The 13,337-nt window shown below is 39.6% G+C and overlaps 1 protein-coding gene across 8 annotated transcripts in view; it reads right to left on the reverse strand.

The window, feature by feature from the left end:
- Window positions 1-13,337, reverse strand: part of PDE1C (phosphodiesterase 1C) — a 370,389-nt gene that overhangs the window by 160,826 nt on the left and 196,226 nt on the right. For 2 of the 8 annotated variants that reach the window (XM_055708673.1, XM_055708674.1), the window contains one exon: window positions 942-1,004. The exons of the other annotated variants lie outside the window; for them this stretch is intronic. In XM_055708673.1, the coding sequence (XP_055564648.1) occupies window positions 942-1,004 (63 nt within the window). The remainder of the gene's footprint in view (window positions 1-941; window positions 1,005-13,337) is intronic. 8 annotated transcript variants of the gene reach the window in all.

Genomic DNA, 13,337 nt, shown 5'->3' on the forward strand with positions numbered 1-13,337 from the left:
CGTTTATTCCTCAGGGTTTTCCAGTGTGACTTGCTGTTTTAGACCTGTCTTGTTTAGACTGTTAATTCTCTTCTGGGTGGGGATTGTTCACTTTACTTACCTAACCCAGGATTTGTGCCATGGTTTAATCTCAAACACTTGTATTAGTTATATGCCACTAATAATGTTGCATATAACTCCACCCTGAAAGCCATTCCACCTTTCAGCAATTACCTCTGTGATAACTAACTCAGTCCATATCCTCAGTTAACTGAAAACAGTAAGAGCAGGCGACACCTAAAGTGCGAGGCAGGCTGTGCACAGAAAAGTTGAGAGTGTGAGAATAAGCAAAACCAGTATTTTTAAGACAGACAGGCTGTGATGGTAGTGTCCCATCTTTGCCCCACCTCCAGGTCCATCTCCACACCTCAGCACCCCAGCCTTCAGTTGCACCTCTGTTTAAAGATTCAGGTGTAAAATATTCTTTTATCTGAAGGTTTATTTGCAACCAGGATCCAGCATGAGGCTAGAATGAGGGCCTAAGATACAATTCTTCTGACTGAGAATCTTGGCATTTGGGTTGTCATGTACATGGTATGGGAGTTTGTGTCCTTACAATCATCCTATCCCATCCTAATTATAGCCTATGGGAGGTGGGGGCCGGGAGGAGAAGAGACCTCCAGTCTCCAAAAGCCTAGCCTCAGAGCTGGTTGCACACGTTTAACGTGAATTAGGCATTTAGCAATCAGCTCAAAAGCCTAAATGGGAAACGCTGCTCAAAGTGAAATAAGTGGAATTCTTTGTTTAGAAGATCCAGAGTTTCACTCTGCCTATTCATCTCTTTCTCTGCAAAGGCACATAAACAGGGTCTTGTTAAAAACCTAAGGAAAACTTCTGCCATCCTGCCTTCACCTGCCCTGTTCCACTCCACCCAACCCCCCCCCATGCACACAGTGACTGACCGTACGTGAATTACCAGACTGTGGAGTCGCTCAAACGTGATGACTGTTTCCCATAACAAGCTCCTGAAATAAAGAAAGTCCGTCAGCTCTCCAACATTTATCACAGTACCTTTCTGTAGGGTGAGAAAAAAGCCTGAATTCCAAATGCTTTTATAAAGGCTAGATCAGCTTATGTTGTGCTTTTCAAGACACCAGATGTAACTCTCACCGAGTTGAATGCGGACTGTTAGATGTCCTTGTGCACTTGTGCAGGGGAAGAAACGAACAAAGTCTTTTAAGCCCCTTGTGAGGTTTCAGTGACGGTTTAACTGATGACCCTTAACATTTTGAAAATCCTTCTTTGAAATACAAAGGAAGTCTACTATTTCTTTCCATAAATAATACCTTTCCGAGTTTGATTCGTGCCTGGAATGGATTCAGTATTTCAAGCAAAGTAAACATTGTTTCATAATCCGAGAAGTGCCAAACAAGAAAATATTTCCCCTCTAATTTATTTGTTACATAACATTCGTTTATAATATAACAGGCAAGTCAGTGGAAAACAACCAGCAGACCAGGTTTTTGACAACTTACTCGATTAGCAGGAGATACAGGGCATTCAAATATTTTAAATATGAGATGAAGAAAGATTAAAAAGAAAGAAAAATTAGTGGTGATAAGTGAACTATCAAATCTAACAAACTGTTTAGCTAAGATTTAGACAACTAACACAAAAAGTGAACCTCAGGTCATTAGAAAAAGCTCCCACGGATCTGCAAGCCTGCTGCTGATTATCCCCAAACTAACAAACAGGAGGGCCGGAATGTTAAACATATCAAACAAAGTAAAGGGGAAATACGACTTTTAGGCAAGGTCATGCTACCTAAACCACAATACTTCCTTGTAAATGTTTTTTTCCAGAAAGGGCAAACACAACTTCCCTTCTGCAAGGTCTGTAGCTTATTATTCTCTGCGATGATTCACACTGTATGATAACATTCCTATTTGAAAAACAGAATCAGTGCAGCTTTAAAACAAGTACATATTTCCATTCAGGACACTAAGTTTAACTTAATGAGCTATTTGATCCTTTGAAGACCTATACAGTCACCCCGTTTGATAATCTACTCAGCTGCCTAGGTTGTTTTTCCCCTTTTATTACAGCTGTGTCCTTTGGATAGCATACCAGCATCATACCACTGAGTCTTTGTAAGACTCTCCATGTGGCCTATGGCATATGTTAACTCCAAAAGCAGGTAATAAAAAAAAACTATATTACTGGAACTATTCAGCAGTACTGGCAAAGTTTCAAGCCTAAGGTTTCCAAACAGTACAGCTTGGGAAGTGTTGATAAGACCCAGACAGTAAACAGACACTGAACAAATGTCTCGGGAATGGTAACGTGAAGTGACAATTCAAGCTAACTTACCACAATGAGATTATTTTATCTCTCTGTACTGCAAAAAATAATACGTCATCACTGTTCTTAGTAAGTGACAGAATGAGGTGCTGCAGTCCCATGCAAGAGCAAGTATTCACAGGGAGGGGAGAAATGTTGCACAGGACACAGTCTTGGCATGGGTTTCTTCCATTTCTCACCAAAGATAATTTTAATCAGTTAGAGGTTTTGAGTAGTCACCGAGCCATGTCCACACACTACAAAACAGGCTGTGTGCTGTCTACAAAGCGTGCTTTAGCATGGCTTAGAAACAGTCAGTATGAAGGGAGACAGTTAACTTACTTGAAGGGCAGGAGGCAAAACAGCTTTATGGTATCTTCAGTCACAACCATTACTTTCACCAATGACCGTAAATGTGTAGTGAGAATGTTTCTGAGAAGATGATCCCCTGGAAGCCTTCTCACCACGTACACGCTTGGTGTGTGAGGAAACCGCCACGTGAGAGCTGCATTTAGACCTGAGCAATTATCTGCTGTACAGCTCTCTTACTAAAAGCTCTGCTTCAAAAACATCAGCTTTTAAAAATTAACCACTCCTAGCCAGAATGGTGTTTAATCAACATTGACTTATTTGCTTGGTCATTCTTTCTCTTTGTGAGACTATGGTGGCCGCTATAATTGCCTAAGAGGTATTCTTGGAGATGAAAGTTTCTTGCCTTTACCAGAAAATTTTGTGCCAGTCCCTCCTCACACTAGCTTGGAAGAGCCCAGTGTTGAAATCCATGTCCAACATAGGCTGAAAACAGACAGTAATGCTGTATGTATTTTGAGATAAAATGGTTTTCAAATAACAGAATGAAAATATATGTACTAGCTAACAAGTTTTAAAACATTGGAGCAGACAGTGCACATTGAGTCTCTATGTGTCAGTCAGCAAAAAGAATTCTGTGTTTCTCCTTGCACCGGAGAGTACTCTTAAAGACTTTTAAACACACCTACTAAGACAAGGTACATGATGCATCAAACTGATCTTTCTCTCACCTAGCCTTGGCATCATAGCTTGGTACTGCTTGTGTAATATGGATATCTTTGGGAAAACCACGTTAAGACATCAAACTGATCTCCTATCAACCACTTAGCAGCCTTGACTGCAACCTGTACTACTTTTCATAGAATCAGTGAATGGTTTGGGTTGGAAGGAACCATAAAGATCACCCAGTTCTGACCCCCTGCCATAGGCAGGGACACCTTCCACTAGACCAGGTTGCTCTGAGCTCCATCCAGCCTGGCCTTGAACACTGCCAGGGGTGGGGCACCCACAGCTTCTCTGGACAACCTGTTCCAGTGTCTCACCGCCCTCACAGTATGGAACTTCTTCCTGATATCTAATTTAAATCTACCCTCTTTCAGTTTCAATCCATTATCCCTTGTCCCATCTCTACATGCCCTTGTAAAAAACCCACTTCCAGCTTTCCTGTAGGCCCCCTTTGGGTGCTGCAAGGCTGCAGTAGGTCTCCCCAGAGCCTTCTCTTCTCTGGGCTGAACAATCCCAACTCTCTCAACCTGTTTTCACAGGAGAGGTGCTCCAATCCTCTACCATCTTCATGGCTCTCCTCTGGACTTGCTCCTCCAACAGGTCCATGCCCTTTTGTATCATGCAAAAAAGCTCAACAGCCCTATAATCCACCCTCGTTTTCCAAGCACTGCCCACTCATTTCCTCCTCCCCTTCTTTGCCTACAAATATGTATTCACACACACACCACATCTCCTATTAGTATTCCAATATTATGTATAAATTTGATACTACAGTAGCAGGAAAACATTTGTCCTGATACTGACCTCTCTATAGCGTCTAGAAGTTTGATTGTTCAGCAAAACCCAACTTGCAACTGTATTTCAGCCTGAATTTACACAGAGACAAGGGTGACAATCAGTCACCTAAACAAACCTGTATCAGGACATTTGAAGAGCCCTCAGCATCCAAAGCATCTGCAGTAGGTTGGCACACAAGACATAAGGAAGACCCATGCCCTTTTGGAGCCAGAGGCCATGTGGGTTTGTGAAACAACACAGGATGGCTACGTGCCAGCAGTTAAGGCCTCTGAGATTAAATCTGTGGGAGTTTAACTGACAGAGCTGGAAGACACACTTCCAGACTTGCAAATCCTTCTTCAGATCTGAGAGACAACCAACACCTAATAACTGTGATACCTACTTTTCTGACCAAATAACAAGCTTTCTACTTTTCAGTGACCTGAGCTCCAACTCCATTTCAGAACGCTAGTAACCTATATTCATTCAAGAGAAATAATCCTCGGATGGGGAAACACTGCTGAACAGAAACACAGCTTTATTAAAAGCTGTATTACATAGTTATGGCTGTTCAGGTGCCTTCTTATTCAAAATATTAGACATCCTTCTTATGGAAGAGTATTGCCTGACAGTATAGTTAAACTAACTTCATTTGGTGTCTTTCTGGTTTACTTTGATAAAAAATTAGCAGCAATTGAAAGACATCTCTGGGTATTCCTTACCAAAATACAGATGTCATTTATTAATCCACTGAAAATGCCTGTGATTTCTAAACATCAATCATTTTAGTTCAAAGTGAAAATATTACATTTTTTTGTTTTCTGTTGAGTTCATGCTTTCCTTAAATGTTCTACATCTGTTCCTCAAGCTGAAATCCTTCCAGAGACAAACCCATCATATGCTCATAAAACTTGATGCCTGTGTAGCACATTCCCAATTCAGATTGAAAGGTTTTGCTGCATCAACGTGCATATGATGCTTTGAAGAAACATTCGCTTTAATTACATCCTTTCAACAAACAGCTGGAAGAATAAGCAGGTGAATGCTGTAAAGTCTGCTTTTATAATGAAACAGTTTTCCAAATTAAGACTAGGCAGTTACATATATGCAGACATCACAAAGTCTGCATCCCAAAAAGCCAGCCATGTGTTTGTTTATGTTACTCTACCCCATTTTCTTCAGCACATGGAACTTTACCAGCTGATTCACCGAGTAAGTCCCTCATCCCCTCTCAATATATGGCAATCCAGATGTTAACCACAGCCCTATTGAAGTGTTATGCTAGAAAACAAGGCAGTTTAATATGATTTATCTTGCATTATTCCTGCTTCTGCTTCTCTCTCAACTTCTAACACCTTTCAGATGCAGAGGCTGAAGAAATTTGTCATCTTTTCTTCCACCTACACTTTTTACAGCCAAACTTCTCTATGTGCAGATCTGTAGTGTGTGAGGTTTCTCAGAGCCATCCACGTTTCCATCACTGGATTAATAAGAGCAACTCACAACTTTCCAGCTGCACATGGCAAAGGAAAATGCTTTTGCTAGTGATGTGACAATCTGCCTGCAGGTTTCAAACACCTGTGAGATTCCATACCACCTTCTGTCATTTTTTTTTAACTATCCTGAATTGGCCCCAAACCACCTGAGACAGAAGCCCTGTCTCCAAGTCCAACCACTGCACACCTTTTATTAATGTGTTAGTATTAATTAAAGCATTAGATGAAAATGAAGGTGCAATTCAGAAATATCTGTACATCTGTTCTTTAAATTCCTCCCAAGTGAAGGTTACTGGACAAGCGATGATGAGGCAAATCCAGCTTTAATGATATTTCCCTTCCAAGATGTTTCAGTTCTGAATTCACATGAGAGCACAGTGTCAAGGCTATGCTGATAAGTCAAGGCTGAACATTGCTTTCTAGAGATAGAAAGGTGAGAGTTGATGTTTATTGCTACTGGTCTCTCAGTTTCTGAAGGACACTGATAAAAAGCATAGCATCAGCCTGCCAATAGGGTCCCACAGACAAAATAACTGGGACACTGCACTCCCAGTGTTCAGATCATCCAGCTGAGAACTGGGGTGAAATGAAACTGAACTAAGTCAAATACATTTGGAATGGTCATACAAAAAGTCTCGAGATTTGGGAGAGGCTGTTTCTGCCATCACCAAACTGCTCCAGGTTTGGTCCCAAAAGAGTCAAAGCCTTCAGGTATTTAGGATTTTCCTCTGCTGGAAACTGTTGGGGCCTCCAGCTAATTTACATCTCAGTTTAAAAACAGGACAGATGCATCCATCCCATGCATCCTTGTATCCCCACACTGATATTCACCACTTTCAGGTATGCAACGTGAGGTAGCCCTGACAATCCTTCTGGACCCTGACACTGATCTCCAGCATTGCCCTCCTCCGGGCAACTGCCCTGCATGCTGAGGGCAGAGTCCTTCAGCCTCTGGGGATAAAGCTCTCACCTCTGGAAGCTGCGGTGCTTGCCAGCCTTCCAGCCCCTCATCTTGGCAAGCTTTAGGACAGGACTGAAGATTAATTAATCTGCTCCAGCTTTTACAGTTCTCTTTAAAGCAGCCGTCAAAACGCAGCATTGCTTGAGATAGCAACAAGGTTGCTGATTAATGATACCTACTGTCACTTCAGTCCTTGGTGTCTTTAAGCTGCGTCGGTAAACAGATCGGTGCTCAAGCTATTCGTGCCTCCTGAGTCATTAAAATTGAAGGTATAACATAAAATACAGCAAGTTGCTGCCATTGTTTATTTAGTGCAAAAACTCCCAGAAGGAGCATTTGTCATCACAATCTGAAATCATTCACAGTATTGCCAGGGGAAGAAAAAAAAAAAAAATAAACATCGCAACTGCAATCTGTAAGAAAGCTGAAGTGCAACCATTCCTATGGCTTAGCCAGTCTAAAGAAAAAGCAGCAAAAGCTGATTGCTTTTCAGAGCGTGAACAACATATTTTTATGACAGTCTTGCATTTTCCTTCTAAGCAAATCTACTCCTGGCAAAAGGTGTTGGATTGGCTACCTAAGAAATCAGACTCACTTATTGATCCATATGCAACACAGTCAGCACTCATAGTCCAAATTTTTATTTCATCACTATGCTGTAATCATAACCTACACGAGCACAGTTCAGCAGTGGCTGGACAGTAGCTTAGTCTCTGTGCCTGCTCATTCCTTGAGCATTCTCATGAGAATCAATGTTTCATTTTGGAGGGGCTTAACCAGATGCTCCAGTGCCAATAAATTATTTCACAAAACCATGAGACGTAAATCACAGAACCATTGCTGTTCTGGGGTGCAGATCCCACCAGCTCCTGCAGTGGGCAGTGGATAAGTATTCCTGTCTTGACTTCCAGAAAAAAACACGGAGAAGTCCTTAGTAATCACTAAGTACCGCTAGAATTTGTTAGGATGTTATTAGGTAGCTGGAAAGAAAACCTTCAATAGGGAAATTACCAGCTCATGTGGAACTCAGTTATAGTAGTATCTGTTTTGATAGGAACAGGGGAAAAAAAATCTTTAGCATTTAAAACCATCTTTTAGCAGACTAAGAATTCAGAATAAGTAGATTCCAGTACAGAACTGGTTCACTTGAAATGATGTCAGCATCTCTCACTTTTTGTTTTTTTTAATTTTACTCTTTTTTTAGTAAAAAAAAAAAAAAAAAAAAAAAAAAGTGCTACCTGCTGTGAATTTTCCCAGGAAGAACAAGCAAGAACCCAAGAAAAGAACCACTTCCACCCTATCCATTCATTACTATTAACAACCCAGACTCTGAAAAGTAACCCAATAAGACAATGGTCTATGAGCCTAGAATAACCGTGTATCACTGATCAGCAAGTCCAGAGAGTGCTTTCTGCGCTGCATGATGCATTGTTTCTGGCAACGAGAACAGAAATATTTTTTCCCCCTTTTAAAAATAGCTGGTCCCAATCAAAACAATAATTAAACAAGCTAAGGTTCCAAAGCTATGAACCTTAATTACATGCACCACTAAATCTCAGTGTGTCGCACAGGAGTGCAGAAATAATATACTTGTACACGTTAAGAGTAATAACCTCAGAAATAAATCATGACTTAACTATAGCACTTCTATTACATTCAGACATTTGTTATTTCTTCTCTCCAAAGGTATGGTTGTAGCTAGCCGAGGAGGAACAAGGGTTTAAGTACTCTATGAATCAGAATAAAGATTAGGAATGAGCAGCTGTACTGATAAAAACACAAACCTGATAAAAAGTTTTCTGACCAGGCATTGGAGGCCCAGATGTCCAAAGTCCTGCCCCTACAGCTTGTGAGAAAACAAAACACTTCTCCGGTATAACTGTTCCCAAAATCTGGCTGAGAAAAAAACCTTAAAATTAACATAACACAAAACCCCCACCACACATCTTTGGAAACAGTCATGCCAATATTTATTCTTAAGAGCTTGGGATCAGTCTTAGTAAGCTGGACACATCTAATGTACCCGTCACGCATGTACTTGCTCATACATCCATGCAATCAGGCACATTAGTATCTCTGAGTAGTGTTAAACAATAAACCCACAACATCAATATCTTGAATACTTTAAAAAGCCCTTGTGAAGCACAGCACGTGCAAGTAGGTATGAAACAACTGGATGTTTCTACTTGGGAATCTCATCCCCAGCAGCAGAACAATTCTTCTGCATGAATAAAATCTAACATCATCATCCACTGGAACATAAAATTAATTCAAACCCTGAAAAGTACACATGAAATTCTTTAGCAATGTCTGCATCTCTTCCGACTCATCAATAGATGGATGGGAACGAGGGAAGGAGATACATCAGCCAAAAACTACAGTAAATTACTTCTTGATTTTCTCTGTGGTGATGCTCATTGAAACACATATTAAGTATATTAATGTGCAATTCCTTTTTAAACTAACGCATACATAAAGGAAGCCCGAGTCCTTTGCTTCTACTTAAGGCTTATTTTCCATTTTTGGTGTTAACACTTGGAAGCCAGGCTATCAAAATACATTACTGATTGTGCTCCCTTGTGCCTGTGGAGATGGTATGGCACTCAGTAAGGATCTGCCAACGTTTTCACAAAAGACTCTCATAAATGTTTTCACCTTAAATTTGCAATAAATCCTTTGGCCCAGCGTGCAGTGCACCTGTAGACATGGCATAAAGATCTGGAGGATTCTTCACCTGTCATCTAAAGTTAAATTCCAGCCCCAAGTTATCATCTCACAATAGGCAGGGGAACAGGGCAAACTAAATGCATTTGTTGGGGGAAAAATCATTAATTATTCATAATGCTTGGATAGTTTATTGAGAACATGCTAAAGGAAACACAGAGTTTAATCAGTAGAAATCAAACAGAGAGACTCTGATGTGGCAATGCGGAAAGAGGGTTTATAGCTTTCCCAGCTTTGATAAGACTTCTTAGTGGCTCCAGTGTAATCCACATTAAAAGTGAGAAATTGCTTTTGAGAAAAAGTCACACCACCAGGAGATAGCTGATTCTCTCCTGGGGCAAATTATCTCAGCAAGGATGCCTTATCATTTACATTCGATAGATTTTTAACAAAACGCCTTTGGACTCCCTCTTCATCATTTGCAAGGGGTACACACATTTAGGAAGCAAGAGATTTTGAAAGGCAGAAGCTTATACAGGACTTCATTTATATTGCCTTCCCTCAAAGGAGGTCCCCAGGTAAAAGCTCATTCCCATATTAACTGCCAAAATAATGTCAGTCACTAACAATTTTTTTTTTCTTTTTCTCTCTCTCTCTTCTCCTTACCCCCCCCCCCCAAAAAAAAAAAAATGTTGTCCTTTGGTCTGACTGCTAAATCAAAGAGAGGGATTAAAACAACTCATTATCAATTCAAATTGAATTCGAGACACAGCTAAGACACAGGAGTTCTGAATTAGTCATGGAAATGCTGCATCTTAGGGTAATTTAAATGACCAACTTTTTGTAATTACCCAGCACACTGAAAATTGCCTGGAAGTTGCTATAGCTCATACATTATAAATGCCTGATGGGAAAAATCAATGGACTACCTATCTGCTACTTGAAGTGTCAGTTCAGAGGGGTCAACTCATTAGCAGCTGTTGGGATTATTGGTTTGAGCAGATGCAATTTAGCATTCAGTTAAAAAAAAATATCCATTTGAAGTTATTTTGTTTTCTTCCTTTTGGTGTTTTATTGCCCAGGAACTTGTGACGCTCAACTGAAGGGTAGAGAGATATAGCCTAGGAGCAGCAAGTGCCAGTGGGATCCCAAATCTTAGCATTTCCCACTTGTTTCTTGAGGTTTCCCTTGGAGGGAAAGCTTTTTGACAGACAATACTCTGTGCTGCTGTGTATAGTGTGTGTTAGGGAAGACCAGTGGGATACAAAGAGTCAAGACTAACACCTGTCTTCCTTATGGTGTGGATTAGAAAAATTGACATACAGTTAAGAAAGAGGGATGAGAAGGAACAAGGGAATGGGAAATGGCAGCTGGGAAAGAAGGACTGGAAACAGATGCCTCAACATTTGTGTTAACAGTTAACACTTATTCTCAGGAAATAAAACCAGATTATTTTTTTTTTTTTAGATACTTACACAGATCTTCCCTGAACATCGAGACATTACCGAGAAATCGCAGCACAAATAAGAGGAAAAGAACAAAAAGAGAAGTTCTATAGAGCAGTCTCTTCCTTTGCTAGCAGTTACATTAAGCTCCAGCAAAAGAAACCCCTTTACTAGCAGTATAAACTGCTTTCATCCAGACGTGGGAAATGAACAGTCTTATTATCCATAGAGGGATTGCATCAGTAGCAACTGTCTTAGCTTCCTCCCTCTTACACTACCAACGTGACCATCAATGTTAATGTCATTTTCACTAAGGAAGTTTCAGTAGGTTGCATGCATCAAGTCTGAGTAATTCACTTCTCAGGGGCAAAATAAACAAACAAAAAAATTTAAAAAACCAATTGCATTTTATGGGAAGATCATGTCTAATAGACAATAATACAAGGCTTAACTTGTGTAAGAAGGACAATAAAACTTGGTAAAGAATTCAGTTATGTGTAAATTGTGGGAGAAATCCCTGTTACATATCCCCCACCAAATCCTAATCTAATTCTCCAAACACACTTCAGTAGAGATCTCAGATGAACTAAAATGGAAATGAACACTTACTGGTACCTGTGCACCCACAAGCAATTCCATTCTGTGCCTGTAAGGAATTAAAACTGCAAAACTCCAAAGGAAAAAGCAAGCCACTTCAGCTAAAAATCAGTCTGTGGGAAGGGCGCTGGATGGCACTGAAAGAAGCCAAACTAACCCAATGGGAAAGTGTCAGGAGACTGGGGTTTGTTATTCTCCATGCAGCTTTCCAGATTCATACATGCATTATTTTGTTTGATTCCAAATTATGAAAACAGAAGTGCCAAATATCATAAGGCTGCAGCGTATCTGATCCAAGTCATTTATTTTTGGAGTGTTATTCACCCAGGTATATAGTTAGGGAAAAAAACCTATTCTCTGGCAGGTTTTTTCTAGACAACTTTTCATAACAAAGCCTAGAAAAGTTGTAGAAGCCACAAGACTACTTCTGCTCTGCCCTCTCAAGATTTGAATCAGGAAAACTTGTCAGGCACTAAGAATTTTAAAAAAGAAAACAACTATACTTTGCAAAGTCATTTTGGTTTGAACATCTGATACAAACCAGTGTGTGACAACGAGTTTATCTTCATTAAAGTATAGGACTTTTCAATGTAATTTTCATTACATATCAATCTTACTCTAGCAAAAAGGGAATGAATCTTGCAAATCTAGATACAAATAGCTTCTAACAAATAACTGTAAACTGTACCTGTAAAATCTAAACCTACATGATATCATTATTACATTTTGAAAACCAGCATCGTGTACAGAGGATCAATGCAAAAGCAGGAGTCTGCTATCAGTTCTGCTGAAATGACACTGAAGTTTACAGCCAGATTTCACCTAAACGTGAACAAATTTAGGAAAAGCCTGAACATAACTTTCTTTTAAGAGGTAAGGGCACTTGTCATCACAGGATTTGAGTAGCATAAGCTACTTTTTCCATTTTTAAATCTGGCAGAGTCCGTTCCTTATCGAGTAAGGTGTGTTATTGTTAGAACAAATACTGCACAATCAGTAATATTTTAGGTATTGTAAATCAGCTGAAAAACTATGCTTAATAGATTCAATATTTAATAGTCATTAAACATTAGGGACTTTTGTTTGTTGATAATTATTCAGCACTATATAAGACATGGAATAATATTAATTTCAGTTAAATAATAGGAATATACATCAGCAAGAAAGATTTGGTCACTATTTAATCATGTTTCATAATTATTTTGAAATTAATCCTGCCCTGGATATAGAAGGCAGGTCCCATTACTCATGTCAGGAATCCAAAATTTATACCTGCCCCTACCAGGGCTGTCATAGTAAGAAATGGCTGCTTCCTTTTGGGGTAGAAAAACTGAGCAAGATTTCAAAAGCAGGGTACCAAAAAAAAAAAAAAAAAAAAAAAAAAAAGTTGGTGTATCTGTATGAAGTTAAATCTCACTGCATCCTCCAGCACTCTCAAACAGAGTGAAACAGAAGGACAGGAAGCAGGAGGGTGTGTAAAAGCCTCTGTCACTTCCAGCGTTTCCATGTTTTCCTTTTATAGAAAGTGTTAGGAGAATAAAAGCTGGGATTTCTAGAAGGTAGGTTTCCTTCTCTCCTCTCAACATGAAATTGCCATACACATAGCCAATATAAACTTTCTCCATTAATTAGAGCACAAACTCCACTTAGCTTTGTTAACTTGAACTGTGGCCTCTTTTCCAGAGCTGTGTAATGCTGCCAGTATCTAAATGTACTTAAACTACATTAGAAGACCACTCAGGTTGCAAAGTTAAGCACCCACAAAGCTAGGAAGTACCAAGTTAAGGTTGCCAATGTCACTTTAATTTTCCCTCTTCACATACAGATTAATTATAAGCTTTACTTACGTGACCATGTTCAATTTTTTCCTGAAGCACCCATCATTCTGCAGTGCAATGAATACAAAGCACTCAACAAATCAATACCTTTTTTACTGAAATTGCGTTCATTAAATTTAACAGAATCAGCTCCACTTGTAATATTATAGAAATAAATCAGCAGATGTCTTTTTGCACAATGCCCAGCAGCCTTGAATCGAAAATT

This window comes from Falco cherrug, chromosome 4 (assembly GCF_023634085.1).
Source record: "Falco cherrug isolate bFalChe1 chromosome 4, bFalChe1.pri, whole genome shotgun sequence".
Classification (NCBI taxonomy): Eukaryota; Metazoa; Chordata; class Aves; order Falconiformes; family Falconidae; genus Falco; species Falco cherrug.